The sequence below is a fragment of the Pantherophis guttatus genome, chromosome 4, assembly GCF_059756535.1.
Source record: "Pantherophis guttatus breed Tessera chromosome 4, ASM5975653v1, whole genome shotgun sequence".
NCBI lineage: Eukaryota > Metazoa > Chordata > Lepidosauria > Squamata > Colubridae > Pantherophis > Pantherophis guttatus.
The window spans coordinates 92,053-105,287 of NC_142066.1; the positions used below are offsets into that span (position 1 = coordinate 92,053).

At 55.1% G+C, this 13,235-nt stretch overlaps 2 protein-coding genes across 3 annotated transcripts; one reads left to right on the plus strand and one right to left on the minus strand.

Annotated features, from left to right (window-relative positions):
* Positions 1 to 214: 214 nt before the first annotated feature.
* On the minus strand, positions 215 to 4,640 carry LOC117673428 (uncharacterized). 2 transcript variants are annotated; one of them, XM_034430796.2, is made up of 3 exons: positions 1,000 to 4,635; positions 759 to 846; positions 215 to 586 (listed from the first exon to the last, which is right to left on the minus strand). In XM_034430796.2, exons 1-3 carry the CDS (start codon positions 1,099 to 1,101, stop codon positions 234 to 236), a joined length of 543 nt encoding a protein of 180 aa, XP_034286687.1. In that variant the 5' UTR covers positions 1,102 to 4,635; the 3' UTR covers positions 215 to 233. The 2 variants fall into 2 exon arrangements, with proteins under 2 accessions (XP_034286687.1, XP_034286686.1); XM_034430795.2 differs by having other exon boundaries at positions 759 to 4,640.
* A 2,928-nt stretch (positions 4,641 to 7,568) lies between these two features.
* LOC117673432 (2-acylglycerol O-acyltransferase 2-B-like) lies at positions 7,569 to 12,468 on the plus strand. Its single transcript, XM_034430804.3, has 6 exons — positions 7,569 to 7,853; positions 8,276 to 8,454; positions 10,239 to 10,443; positions 10,539 to 10,713; positions 10,847 to 11,046; positions 11,938 to 12,468. Exons 1-6 carry the CDS (start codon positions 7,760 to 7,762, stop codon positions 12,090 to 12,092), a joined length of 1,008 nt encoding a protein of 335 aa, XP_034286695.1. The 5' UTR covers positions 7,569 to 7,759; the 3' UTR covers positions 12,093 to 12,468.
* The last annotated feature ends 767 nt before the right edge of the window (positions 12,469 to 13,235 follow it).

Here is a 13,235-nt window from a genome sequence, read left to right on the forward strand (position 1 = left end):
ACTTGTTGGGAGGGGGGCAGAGTCTTTGCCTGGGGGCTAGGAACCCAAGCTCCCCGCTAACTAATCCCCCAGCCTTGGCTCTGGGGGGGGGGGGGGAGGGGGCGTGGTGGAAATTGCGCTGGTGGGCAGACAGGGAGTTAAGTCTCGGGGTCCCGTCGTCCCTGCGCCCCCCCCCCTCCGCGCGCTGCTGACAGAAGGACGCGTAGCCACTGCGGCCTTTGCCGGTAGCGCCTTTACTGCCCGCGGGGGGGCCCAGCGGTAAGCTCTCGCTGCCTCGGAAACGACCCGCTTTTCCCAAGGCCCGCCTCGTGCAACCGGCGGGCGGGAGCGATCGCTTGGGCCGGCTTATCGGGGGCGGGAGGCCAGAGGCTGCCCCCTGCCTGGGAAGCGCGACCGGGAAGCTGCTGTTCGGGGACGAAGAGAACCATCGGCTTCCTTCTCTGCTCCAGCCGGGCGGCCGCGGGGCCTAACCAGCCGTTGGGGCCGCTGTCGCTTCTCTGACCCGCCGTCGATCGCCTGCGGTCCGTCGAGGGGGCCTCGCTCCGCTGCTCCGCAGGCGAGGCCCGCTGGCCGGCCTGACCGCCTTCTGGAGAGGGAGAGAGGCCAGGGTGCCGGCGGGCTCAGTGCGCCCCTCCTGCCGGCTCTGTCTGTCGGCGGTTTTCTCTCCGCCGGCAAGGCTGCAGCTCCCGCCTCCCGCTTTTCTCCCCGCCGTCCCCCGAGCCGCATGGTCACCCTTTACAAAGGCCCGGCTCCCAAACCTCGGCTATCGGCGCACTGGCGACTCTCGCTCCTTTGCGCCTGGCACCGGCCGTCCGAACCCCGACTGCGCCTGGAGGGCAGGTAGAACTGGAAAGAGAGCGAGCGGCGAGTCGGGGTCTGTCCGCCCGCCCGCCCGCGCGCGGAGACGGGGGCGGCCTTCCCCGTTGGGAGGAGGCTCCTGGGGCCCCTCTCTCTTGCGGGCGAAGGCAGGAAGGCGAGCGGGAGGGGCCCCTTCCTCACCAGAAAGATGGCGTTGCTGACCACGCAGAGCAGCACCGCGCCGCCCAAGAGCCGAGCCACCACGTCGCCCACCTCCTGGCACAGGCTCGGCTGCCAGGACATGATTGCCCATGCCCGCTATCTAGTGAGGCTGGAGCGCGACGGGGTGGGGGGGGGAGGCATTGTGAGGCCGCATCAACTCACAGGGCGAGGGGGAGGCGAGGAAGCCGGCCCACCCGCCGGACTAGGGCCGCTGGAGTGGGACCCCTGGAAGAGTCCCACGGCAAATCCCAGACAGGGAAGAAGGAAGGCCCGATTCCTCCCGGGTTTGGGGGCTCTGCAGGCGGAGCCTCTTGAAACACTACCCCAGACGACTTCGAGGCACCCCTCCCTTCCGGAAAGACCCTACTGGCTGCCCCCCCCCTCCCCCGCTTCATCACGTCGGACTGAGAGGTTGGCCGCGTAGCTGTCGGAGAATCGCTCCGGGTGCATCAGCCCAGAGCCCCGGGGTGGGGGAGCAGAGGCTGAACGGCAGCGGGAACCGAGGACAGGAGTCAAAAAAACGTCTGGCTAGGAAGGAAAATTAACCTACTGGAGGTTAATTGGGGTTGGTGCTCCCTGGGACATAGGTGGGGGAGCTCATCTCCATGTTCTTTCACCTTCTGTTGAGCTCCAGCATCCTCCGTGGCCTCTGCTTTTTCGGGTGCCCTTTGGCATTGGCTCCTGTCAAGGCAAAACCAGCTTTTGTTAAATCTCGGTGCTCATCTGGCTCAGCCAGGAATTAAGTTAATTTACACCAGCGCTCCAAAACCTCAAATCACCTGGGATTGAGTGGAACCGAGATTCCCTCCCCCAAACACACACCCTCTAATCTGCTGTGTTGTCTGGTTAACAATATTTTCATGACAGTTCATTGCTGCACCTGCCTTGAGCGCTACACCGAGCACAGGCAATTCCTGGCTGCTTTCTTCTTCCCTTTCAGCAATGAGACCCCAGCTCCAACTGGCAATTGCTGTGCCAGTTCCCCCTCCCCCTTATGCAGATGCCAAGGGTCATGAAGCTGGCCTGCCCTAACTCTGAAAAGCTGAGCCTGAGCCTGAGCCTGACCCCACAGAAGCTAACATTTGGGGATCAGGGGTCATATACATACTACTTTTGACTGGATTTTTCCAAACTATCCTCACATACACACAAAATTTTATTATTTAGAAATACTTCTGAGGGAAACATGAGAGCGGCTGCCGAGTCTGGAAAGAGCTGGGCACATCCATGGGGGAGGAGGAAGAGGTGGTGCCTTAGCAGTGGGTAACTGTCAGAGTTTAGCGTAACTAGTATTACGAGATAAACCCAGGAGCAAAATACAGCATAGAGCCTTTTAGATAAATAACAGTGGTTTTATCTGCAGTGAAATATTTACAAACATACGTGGTTAAATACCTTATACAGCTACTGATACAAGGGAGAGCAATGATACACCCTACAAAAACAAAAAGTATAATGCATGAGAAGGAAACGCCCTCTAATGACTTCCCTTATATAGGCAGCTTCTGACCCAGCTTCTTAAAGTGGCAGTGACCCTGCTGCCTCATTCCATTGCCTCAGCTTCCCCATTGCCTCAGCTTACAACTTACCAGTTTACAGCGATTAACTCTTCATACCATGACACTCTTCCCAGTTAAAGCTGTACAGCTGATATTCCAAACTCTTTAACAAAACAGTTTTTCTACCATTACATTATTTTTACATGGTTTACAACGTCTACATGTTTCCTTCCATTCCTAATGCGATCTCCTGTCACCATTATTATACATGCAGCATTGTTTTCATTTACATTTACATTCAGTAATATTTTTCTATAACACCATTTCATGGTATCTTTGGGGTTCATATCTAGCGCTGTATGCTTTAACATATGCACGCTGCTCTCTGTTTTCATTATGGATGTGCCTCCTGCTTCGGTTCCTGCTCTCATTGCTACACACATCATTACTACTATAGCTGGACCTACTCCTACGGTTATTATCTACTGACTGTACACTCTCTCATTAATCTCCATTACATTCTGTTTACCATCCCTTGGCTGGATACCTTTGCTTTCTCTTTCCCTTTGCTCACTTTGGTTTATCTGCCTGCTTATCAAAGTTTCCTCACTTTGGTTTATTTACCTGTCTATCATTCTCTTAATTGTATATAATCCCCCAGCAAATATTATTTCATACTCCTGCCTGTCTAACATAGATATATTTAATAAATTATGCTCAAAAGCAGGTACATATAACACATTGTACAATGTAGCGTCTATTTCTGGTACATACACATTACCTTCCCCTTTTACAGCAGCTTCTCTAATGTTACAGTATTTAATGTATACATGTTTTCTGGTTTGAACCCAGCAAGGAAAACGTGGGTTAGTCTGGCTGATGGACAGAATGCTGCTGTAAAGGTATTTAACCACATATATGTTTGTAAATATTTCACTGTAGGTAAAACCACTGTTTATCTAAAAGGCGCTGTGTGCTGTTTTATGCTCCTGGGTTTATCTCATAATACTAGTTACGCTGCCTAAACTCTGACAGGTTATGGGTCCAGTCCAGAGAGAGGGGCAGAGTGAATAGTAACTAGAGAGTAACTAGAGAGAAGAGAATCCCAGTGTGAGCTTGCACCAGAGTAAATGGTTTAAATCGTGGTTAGCAGGCAGTATGGCCTCCATCAGTGTAATGGGAGGACATTTACTCAGTCGGCTGAATGAGACAAATTACCTCTCTTGGAATGTGAACATGGAAATGTACCTACCGAGGAAGGAGTTGTGGACGATTGTTACTAATCCACCAGCAGTCCTGGATGATGGGGACCAGAGAAGAAACGAAAAGGCATTAGCCAGAATAATTCTTGCCCTAGAGGACAGTCAGCTAATACACGTGAGGGGGCTCCAGTATGCGAAAGAGTGCCGGGAGGCGTTGCAAAGCATGTATGTGAGAGAGACTGTGAGCAGTAAAGTTTTGCTGACTAGGTGGCTGTATAAGAAACAGCTGAAGCCAGGAGAGTGTGTGTCCACACATTTGCAGAGCATGAGATGGACATTCCTCAAGTTGGAAGAAAGGGGAATGAAATATATGGAAGCACACAAGGTGTATGTGGTCCTTAGTTCCTTGGATAATTCATGGGACATTCTTGTGAACACTCTTGAGTCCATGCAACAATGGTGTACTTGACTGGTCATTTGTTGGAGGAGGAGCAGAAATGGCTGGAGAGGAAAGGGAGGAGAGAGCACAAACCAGCATTTGCAACAGTCCAGGATGCCGGCAGAGCAGCTGAAAGAGTTAACTTTGCAAAGAGATGCTACACATGGTTCTACTGAACATCTCCATAGTTGCTGTCCTGAGAGGAGGAACAGAGAGGCAGCGAGAATTAATCAGCAAACGTGGAGCAGTTCTCCAGCGTTGTTTTCCCTTGTAGCATCAACAACTGAACACAACAGGAATATGTGGCTCTTGGATAGTGGAGCAAGCCAACATATTGTTAATGATCCACATGTTTTCTGGTTTGAAACCAGCAAGGAAAATGTGCATTAGTCTGGCTGATGGACAGAATGCTGCTGCAAAGGTATTTAACCACGTATATGTTTGTAAACATTCCAACTGTAGATAAAACCAGTTGTTTATCTAAAAGGCTCTGTGTGCTGTGTGCAGGGTTTTCCTCCTGGGTTTATCTCATAATACTAGTTACACTGCCTAAACTCTGACAGTAACAGCCATCCTCTAGAAAGGCAGAGCCTCCATAAACAGAGGCAGTGCAGAAGAAGCCAGCTGGCCTCACACTTCAGGACTGCCTACAGACTTGGTTTTCCAGGGAGGGGAGCAACCTCTGGCCATGTCTTTCCTTCTCACCTCCTGGCACTCTGCCCTCCAACCCTTCTCTCAGCAATTAAAGTTCGGGCGTGACCTTCATCCAGCCCCAAGCACCTACCTGTGAAGAAGGAGAATTGTGTCCTTGTCTTCCCAAGACCATCTCCATGCTGGCTTTAGGGCCATTTTCTGATACTGCTGACCCATCAGCCCACCTGCATTTTGGTAGCATGGTGCACAGGTGTTGCCACAGCCAGTGACTCCCAACCCTACTCTTTGGCTTCCACCCTTTTGCATCAGCTCTGACCTCTTGGCTCTGTGAGCGTGGGAACAGGCAAGGATGTCCCTGAAGACAGTGCAGTCCATGTGCAACTCCCATTCTGCCCAAAGATGTATTTCCCCTTCCCCTCTCCCTCCCCGCAGTAGGCAGACAGGCAGGCAATGCAGACTAGAGGAGAAGGTTGGGGTCCCCTGCCCCTTTTCCAAAGGTGCCCTGCCTGTTCTTTCCAGATGGATGGTTCAGGCTACAGTATTTGCAGAACGTTGGGCAGGAGAGAAAGGGCAGGGGGCTGCTATTAGGAAGCACATTCAGAAGGACACATGGCAGCCACCAAACAATTGTCCTCTAGTCACCCACCCCCCACCCCCCCTCCTAATGCCCACTTTGGGGGCACTTGCCTCCCTGAAGATCTAGCTTTTTACAAGTTTAGTCTGAGTTACACAGAAGTGTTCCTGCCACAAAAAAGAATGCAAATGTTTAGTATTTTTAAAAAATCGACACTTGGATATGAAGTTTTCAGAGTATGATCTTAAAAGCTGGCCTAGTTTAAAATTAGATTTCTCTTTATAATTTTTCTAAACTGCAGCCTTCTACAGTTTGTATTTTGTACTATTCTGTAGTATTCTGTAGTATAGAAGTGTGATCAATATATACATTCTGTTCATCCTTAATAAAGTTAATAACACATTTTTGCAAGCAATTTCTGCTGATTTTGCTGAAAGACTTCTTCCGCCATCTACCGTGGTACTGCTGCTGTTGCTTCAAGTCTCCCCAGAGAGGAACAAGGGAGAGTCTCGGGAGAGCAGCAGCACCGGTGAAGAAGGAGCAGCCAGGGAGGCCCCTCTGATGTCTGTGGCCTCTTTCTGCCCTCACCAGTCCCACTCCTAGGCTGGGAGCGCCCATTAAACCTTGCCCAGCTCCAGCTGGCACAGCAGAGGCCATCTTCATGTCATCTGTTGCAACACTTCTGGCAGGAAAGAGTCAGGCCCATCTTTCTGGCCTTGGAGACTATTCCGTGAGCATACAGAAAGAGCCTGTCATTGCCCTAAATGCAGAAGTTGCCCAAAGTGCCCGTCTGGGTCCTCTTCCTACCCCAAGGCTCATATTCCACAGCAACTCCTCCCAAGGCCATTGATCCTGGAAAGAACAGAGAGCCATTCTGCCCAGCAACCATGATTTCTGTTGCTTTTCAAAGATGCCAAGGTATCCCCTTGCCATGGGGCAGATTCTCTCCAGCCAGGAGCAGCTGCCATGATGGGTGGCGGAGGAGTGGTGTTCTCCCCAAACTGCAGGGAGCAGCTATGTGTTTAGAAAGGGTGAATGCACTTCCCTCTCTCTGCCAAGCATGGGGCCCGCCTACTTGCCACTTCCTCTTGTGCAGTTCCCCCTCTGGATGTACTCAGCTTCAGGCTCCAAGAGCCACAGGTTGACCCAACTGGCCAGCTTCCCACGAACTATCAGATGCTGTAAGGGGGGCCTAGCATTGAGCCCCTTCCCCTTGAAAAATCTCCAGCCCAGAACAGCAGTCCATATGTCACACACCTTCAAGGGAGCGCCACCCCAAGTCCACCCCATTCACAGGGCTGCAGCTTCTGGTCCAATTCTTTGGAGCTGCTCCCTATTGGGGGGGGTAAAGAGGGTCTCCTTCCCATTCGCCACAAGCAAACTCTCTCAAAGGGGGTGGGTGGGTTTGCCAGGGGCCCCCAAGGTCAGCAGAGAGATCCAGCGAGGCCAGGGAACGAGGCCAGCGTTTAGTGTAGAGAGAAAGCTGACTCCTGGCTGCAGGCCAAGAAGGACCCCTGCCTTCCTCAAACTCAGCCACAAGCCTCTGCAGAGGAACCTCGGATTGTCTCTGCTCTTTCCTCTGGAACCAAGCAGAGGCTGGGCTGGCCAGCAGTCAGCATGGATTGCTAGCTCATTTGGAGTGGTGTAAGGAAAGGGGTGATGTAAGCTATTAGGGGTGAAAGACATTGGGCACACATTCGACATGGTGGTGGTTCACAGACTGGTGAAACTACATCTGCTCCCCTTGTGATGATGTGTGTGTGTGTGTGTGTGTATGTGTGTGTGTGAAGCTCAGCTTGTGTCTTCGAAGAGTGCCACCCTCAGGTACAGCAGTGAGATCCAGGCCTCCCCGGTGGGGGGGGGGCTCCCTTGAGGAAGAGAAGGCCCAGCAGAAAAGCTGCAGGCGAAGGGCCAGGGGGTCGGTGCCTCTCCACCTGAGCCGCCAGCGAAGACCCCAAAACCGGGGGGTGGGGGAGAGGAAAACGCCACCGACAGCCGTGCCTGGGGTGGGAGAAGCCAGAAATAGCAGCGGCTGGGCTCAGACCCAACTCTCTACCATGCGTGCGGGAGGGGGGGGGGGCGTGCTGGAGGCTGTGCGAAGGTCAGCGGCTCGCCTGGAGCTCTTCCCGGTGGGTTTGGGGCCACTCCAGCACCCCCCCCTTCCCCGCGCCGCCTCGTTTGAGCGGCTGCGATTCGCCTAAGACAAGGCAGCCCGGAGCCGCCGTCGGGGAGCGTCCCCCACCCCACCTCGCGGGCGGGCGAGCGGGGCGGGGCGGGGCGGGGCCTCGCGGAGGAGGAGCTCGTCCCTCCGTGATAAGCTGCAGCTGCGCTCGGGGGCAACCTGTAGGCGTCAGACCCCGTCGCGCTGGCCATGTGGCTCCGGTTCGCCCCGCTGCGCCTGCCGCTCCGGCGGCGCCTCCAAACGGCCGCCGTCCTCCAGTGGGTCTTCTCCTTCCTGGCGCTGGGTGAGGACGGGATGGTGCCGTCGGCGGCAGCTTGGCAAGGGGCGGCGGCGGCGGCGGCAAAGTTGGGTGTGTCCCGGCCGCGGCCGAGGTAGCAGGAGAGGCAGCGCTGGCCGGCGGTCGTGACCAGGGCAGCCGCGAAGGGAAGCCGAGGCGGGCGGGGAGGTGCAGCGCCCGGCTCGGCTCGGCTCTTGCCGGCCACTCGAGCTCTGGGGCGGCGGCTTGCCTTGCTCCACGCGGGGCTGCCTTCCCCAAGCCCGACCGCTCCAGTCCTGCAGGGCGCTGCCATTTCCGTTCAGCGGGGGCTGTCTGCGGGCGGGAGCAGCAGGAGCGGCGGGCTCCTGAGCACGTGCAGAATGCCGCAGCTGCCGCTGCTCGGGGGCTGGCGAGGCGGAGGAGATGGTCACCCGCTACCTCTCTCATAGCCCAGTGCTGCCTGGGGTTTTACCTGGTGCTGCTGCTCGGGGACGGCTGGCTGCTGGCCCTCGGCTACGCCGCCTGGCTCTACCTGGACTGGGAGACGCCGTCTCGCGGCGGGCGCCGCTCCTCCTGGGTCCGCGGCTGGGCTGTCTGGCGATACTTCCGGGACTATTTCCCCATCACGGTGAGCAGAGGAACCGGGAGGCTCCCTGTACTAGCGGGGGGGTGGGGGTCAGGCCTGGCGGGACACCCACTTTCTCCGGGGGGGGGGCACCGGCTCCACCAACACTGCCTTGGCCATGAAGTGCTGCGGGCCGGGGGAACGCAGGGCCCGAAGCGGCGCTGGAACTTCTTGAGGAAAACCAGCCAAGCGCCGCGGGGTCGCCCTCCTTTTAACGGCACTGCCTAAACCTCGGTTTCTCCTCCATTATCAAGCCGGTGTTGCTCCGTAGCCTCCCCTTACGCAAATGCCATCCCTTTTCCCCCTCCCCCGTCAGAAAGTGTCGGCCCTTTTTAGTCTAATCCTTTATTAAAAGTGATAAACTCTCGGTTGCAATTGGGTAGGGGGAGGCTTCCGTCCCTGGACAGCTTAGCTGGGCCTGGAGAAGGAGGGGTGTGACAGGAGGGGAGCTGGGGTGGCCCAGCTGGGGTGCCTGGCGGGGAAGATGGATCACACCCACACACCTCTGTGCTTGCCACCTCTGTGGGGCACCACCACCACCCCCCGCCCCCATGAAAAGCCTCCAATAAAGGGGCTTGGCCAGGAAAGGAGTTTAAAACGTCTTGGTATAATAGGCAGACTGCGATGGTGAAAATCTGATATGAAATGATCCACTAATTTCATAATTTGGGAATCATTTACTGAATTCCATGAAGCAGTTTGGATTGTAGCTTAAACAGGCCACCCTTGAAGACCATTGTTCTCTGATCTTTTGCATTTTCTTTGGCTGTAAGTTTCCTCTTATGTCTCCAGTTAAACGTGACAATTTGGTTTGTAAATGCCATTGTAAATATTGTTTTGCTTATAAATATTCTAAAATAGTGTCATTTTTAATTGGTAGCCCTGAGATGTAACTAACAGTCAGAATTCAGGCAGCTGTGCTGCTGGATTGTTAAATCAATTTATTTACTATTTTTTTTGATCCCCTGCTTGCTCACATTGATTCTCACCAATCTAGATGGTCCCATCTGTAACTACTTCATGAAAGTGCTAGCCGCAAATGTTTCATTGGCATAAAATTTCCTTCTGTTTGTTTGGGCAGATCAGGATCTGTTTCTTTAACTGCAAGCATTATTCTGAACATTTCTTTGGTGGGTGGCGGGTGGGAGTGTTTAAGACGGAGCTCACTAAGTTTGCTAATACTTCTGTGAACTTCGGTTGCCTTCCAAGCGCTCCTAGAGAGAGACACCCACCCCCTAGAAGACAGAGCCTTGAAACTAACTTTTTTGGTTGAAGCTGGGCTCCCCAAAAGTATTTGGGGTCCACCCCTCATCTCTTTGAGGGCTATTGGGCTTAAAGTTGTGCTCCCAGACTTCCTTAAAGCAAGAGTTTATCTCAGGCTTCATCAGTTGGCTATGCTCCCCAGTCACTCACTCACACACACACACACACACACACACACACACACACACACACGTCTGCCAAGCTGAATGGCATCCTGAGGAGGCTGCTGCAGGGCTTCCTTTGAGGGGGAAGCTGGGCAGAGTGGAGAAGCAAGCAGTCCTGGATATTGTGCCCGGTCAAAGTCTTAGCAGCCTCCCTGCTTGGGGGAATCTCTTTCCTTTCAGCCTTTTTTGGTTTGGAAAAATGCAGGCAGCCCTGGCAGCTCCCCAGGGGCCACCCCAGGGTAGAAAACTGCAGGGTCTGTTATCTGAAGGGCCACTGCCTCCATTCCTGATCCACTATACTTCAGTAATTTGAGCGCTCCTCTCCACCTGACTTTTTCTGTACTTTTTTTTCCCTGGCAGCTGGTGAAGACGGCAGAGCTGGACCCTTCCCACAATTACGTCTTCGGCTTCCACCCCCACGGCGTCCTGGTGGCCGGTGCCTTTGGGAACTTCTGCACTGAAGCCACGGGGTTCTCTCAGCTATTCCCGGGGCTCACCCCTCACCTCCTGATGCTGCCCTTTTGGTTCAAGGTCCCCTTCTTCCGTGACTACATCATGAGTGGGGGTGAGCTCTTGGGCATCTAGGCACAAAGGGACTGCGAGGCAGCGACGGTGGCCAGGGCAGACTTGCTCTGAGCCCCTCTGCTCTTTTCGTTTTAGGACTGGTCTCTTCAGAGAAGACCAGTGCTTCCTACCTCCTTGGCCACAAAGGCGGCGGGCAGGTGGCCGTCATCGCCGTGGGGGGCCCGCCGGAGTCACTGGACGCTCGCCCGGGGGCTCTGACCCTTCAGCTACGCAGTCGCAAAGGCTTCATCAAGATGGCCCTGCGACACGGGTGAGGGGCAGGGGGCCTCTGACAGCACTGCAAGGCTGGGGTGAGGAGTGGGAGACCTGGGCATGGTCAGGAGTGGCTTCAACCGGCAGGGTGTATCCTCCCTCTGACCAGAGCGCTGCCCTCCTCCTTGCAGAGCAGCGCTGGTGCCAGTCTTCTCCTTCGGGGAGAACGAGCTCTTCAATCAAGTCTCTAACCCGCAAGGCTCCATCATCCGCAGGCTGCAGGAACGGCTTCAGAGGGTCATAGGGCTGGCCCTGCCTCTCTTCCATGCTCGAGGCGTTTTCCAATACAACTTCGGCCTGCTGCCCTTCCGGAGACCCATCTACACAGTTGGTGAGTGTGTCTGTTGCAGCTCCCAGGGGATGCTAGGCTGGTCAGTTGCTGGGGAACCGTTTGGATCTTGTTGGTCATGGCTGTCCATGACAGGACCCCCACTTGGGCAGGGCTGCCTCCATCTTGGGCAACTGTCTCCTAGCACTTTCCCCCAGATATGCCAGCATTTATCCAAGCCAAAGTGACTTCCCTCTGGTGATGCAACAGCCAGCTGCCAGTCTCTGTGTTGCAACCCCCTCTGAGCCAGCCCCTCAGTGGGACAACAGCCTTGGACTTTAGTTGGGGCCTTGCAGGCGGGGCGGGGGAGGGGGCTGGAGATGCTGTGTTGCAATGCTGTGGGACAAGGCAGCTCAGACACTTGACCACATGAAGGGGGAGGGCTGATGCGGCTGGCAGTTTCCAGCAGACACTCTTCCCTGTGCCCTAATGCTAGTTAGTTCTCTGGGGAGTGAGGCCCACTCCAGGCTTATGTAGCGCACTCCAATATCCCTCAGGACTTGACCCTGACCTTGCCTGGCTGGGCTGAGGCTCTTAGCAATAATGGTTCTGCTGATGGGGTGAAGCCTGCTGTTGAAGCCCTCTTGCTGACTGAGCTCAGTAGGTCTTCCCTATGCAAGGGAGGCTGGTACTCCTGCAGCTCAGGCCTCCCCAGAGCCTCAGACGGAGGAGGGAGCTACTGGGTGGGGGAGGAGGGAGCATTGGGGCTGCTTGACTTCACTTGGCTGCAAGAAGGGGCAGTCCAGGGTCTCCCCCACCCCCTCAGCCTCATTTCTTACTAAAGGGAGTTTCTCCCTGGTGCCTCAAAGGGAGCTGTTTGCGGGCAATCTGATGGCTCATTCGTTTATTTTATTTATTCCATTTCTCATGTCTTTCCTGCCCCCTACCTTTTAGTGGGAGCTCCGATTACAGTGCCCAAGATGCCCCATCCATCACGAGAAGCCATTGATGAGCTGCATGAGACGTACTTGGAAAAGCTGACTTGGCTTTTTGAGGAGCACAAGGCCAAGTATGGGCTGCCCCAAGACAAGCACCTGACGCTCACCTAGCTGGGCATGAAGGGCTGGCCTGGGACACCCAGAGCCACACCTGGGCCGGGCGAAAGGACTGCGCAGCTGCAGGAGGAGCCGGCACCGTCTTTTAGGGCAGCTTTCATCAAAGATGCTCTGGAAGTGTTGGGTTCAAGCTTCCCTCGTTGCCAGGCAGCATCAGAGTGGTGCCCAGAGAATGGCTGGGAGTGGAACTCTCGACCCTGCAGAGCTGGCATCAAAGGCTGGTGATGCCAAAGCCCCACCTTAAAAGCAATTTTGCTGTCGGACTCTTGTGGGGAGGAGGGCAAACTCCTGGGCTGCTGCACAAACAGTCCTGTGTGCCAGGTACCCAACTGTGACATTTCCTTTGGAAGAAATAAAGTGAAGTACTCAATGCCGTGGAGGGTAGAGGAAGCCCAGGGGGACAGGGCAGGGGGCAAGGGCCCTGGAAGTCTTCAGCCTTCCTACCTCCTGTACTCGGGGCTGCTGGAGAGCAAAAACCACAACTTGGCAGCCGGTGGGGATCCAGAGCCATGTGAGAGCCAGGGGGAAGAGAGCGTGGGGCTAGGGTGACAGAGGGTTACTGTGCCGGAGGGCCCCCCCCCTCAGCCAGTGCAGAAGTTGCTGGGCTCTTGGCAGATTTGGGCATCTGGCAGGCGGAGGAGTGCCCGCTGGGTGGGGGAGCACCTGAGAGGCAGACAGTGGGTGTTGCTTGGACCTGGCAGGCAAACGAGTCCCGGAGCTCTCTTGCCTACTGTTTCCAGCCAGGCTGCCTTTACGAACTGAGCACCTTGGCTTTCCCAAAAAGACCATGCAAAATGGGGAGGGGGCTTTTGAAAGAGGAGCAGCCAGGGTCTGTAAAAGGTGCTCTGGCAGCCGGCAGCCAGGCCAAGACCAGCTTCCAGGATTAGCCATGCTCTCCATCTCTGGCGGGTCGGTGGGTCTGATCGTGGGGGGCTCGCCATCTACTGCCAGTCTCCATGCCTTCATGTGGAGGCCCTGCTACCCTGGCTTGGTGGCAGCAGCCCAGCCCTGCAGAAAGACATCTGCTTCCCCTCAAACCACTCTGTGCCTTCCCCACCACCAGTTGTTTCTAGGCTCCCCGTAATACAGGAGGAGGAGACCAGCATCAAATCCTCCTCAGAGCTGAGCACAAGAAAG

Excerpts from the sequence above, each read along its gene's own strand:
- LOC117673428 (XM_034430795.2), bottom strand. The coding sequence starts at position 1,101 with ATGTCCTGGCAGCCGAGCCTGTGCCAGGAGGTGGGCGACGTGGTGGCT. Across the intron at positions 587-758 it reads CCAGTGCGCCGATAGCCGAG|AAGGCGGTCAGGCCGGCCAG; the intron begins GTTTGGGAGCCG and ends CTCCCTCTCCAG.
- LOC117673432 (XM_034430804.3), top strand. The coding sequence starts at position 7,760 with ATGTGGCTCCGGTTCGCCCCGCTGCGCCTGCCGCTCCGGCGGCGCCTC. Across the intron at positions 7,854-8,275 it reads CTTCTCCTTCCTGGCGCTGG|CCCAGTGCTGCCTGGGGTTT; the intron begins GTGAGGACGGGA and ends CCTCTCTCATAG. Across the intron at positions 11,047-11,937 it reads GAGACCCATCTACACAGTTG|TGGGAGCTCCGATTACAGTG; the intron begins GTGAGTGTGTCT and ends CCTACCTTTTAG.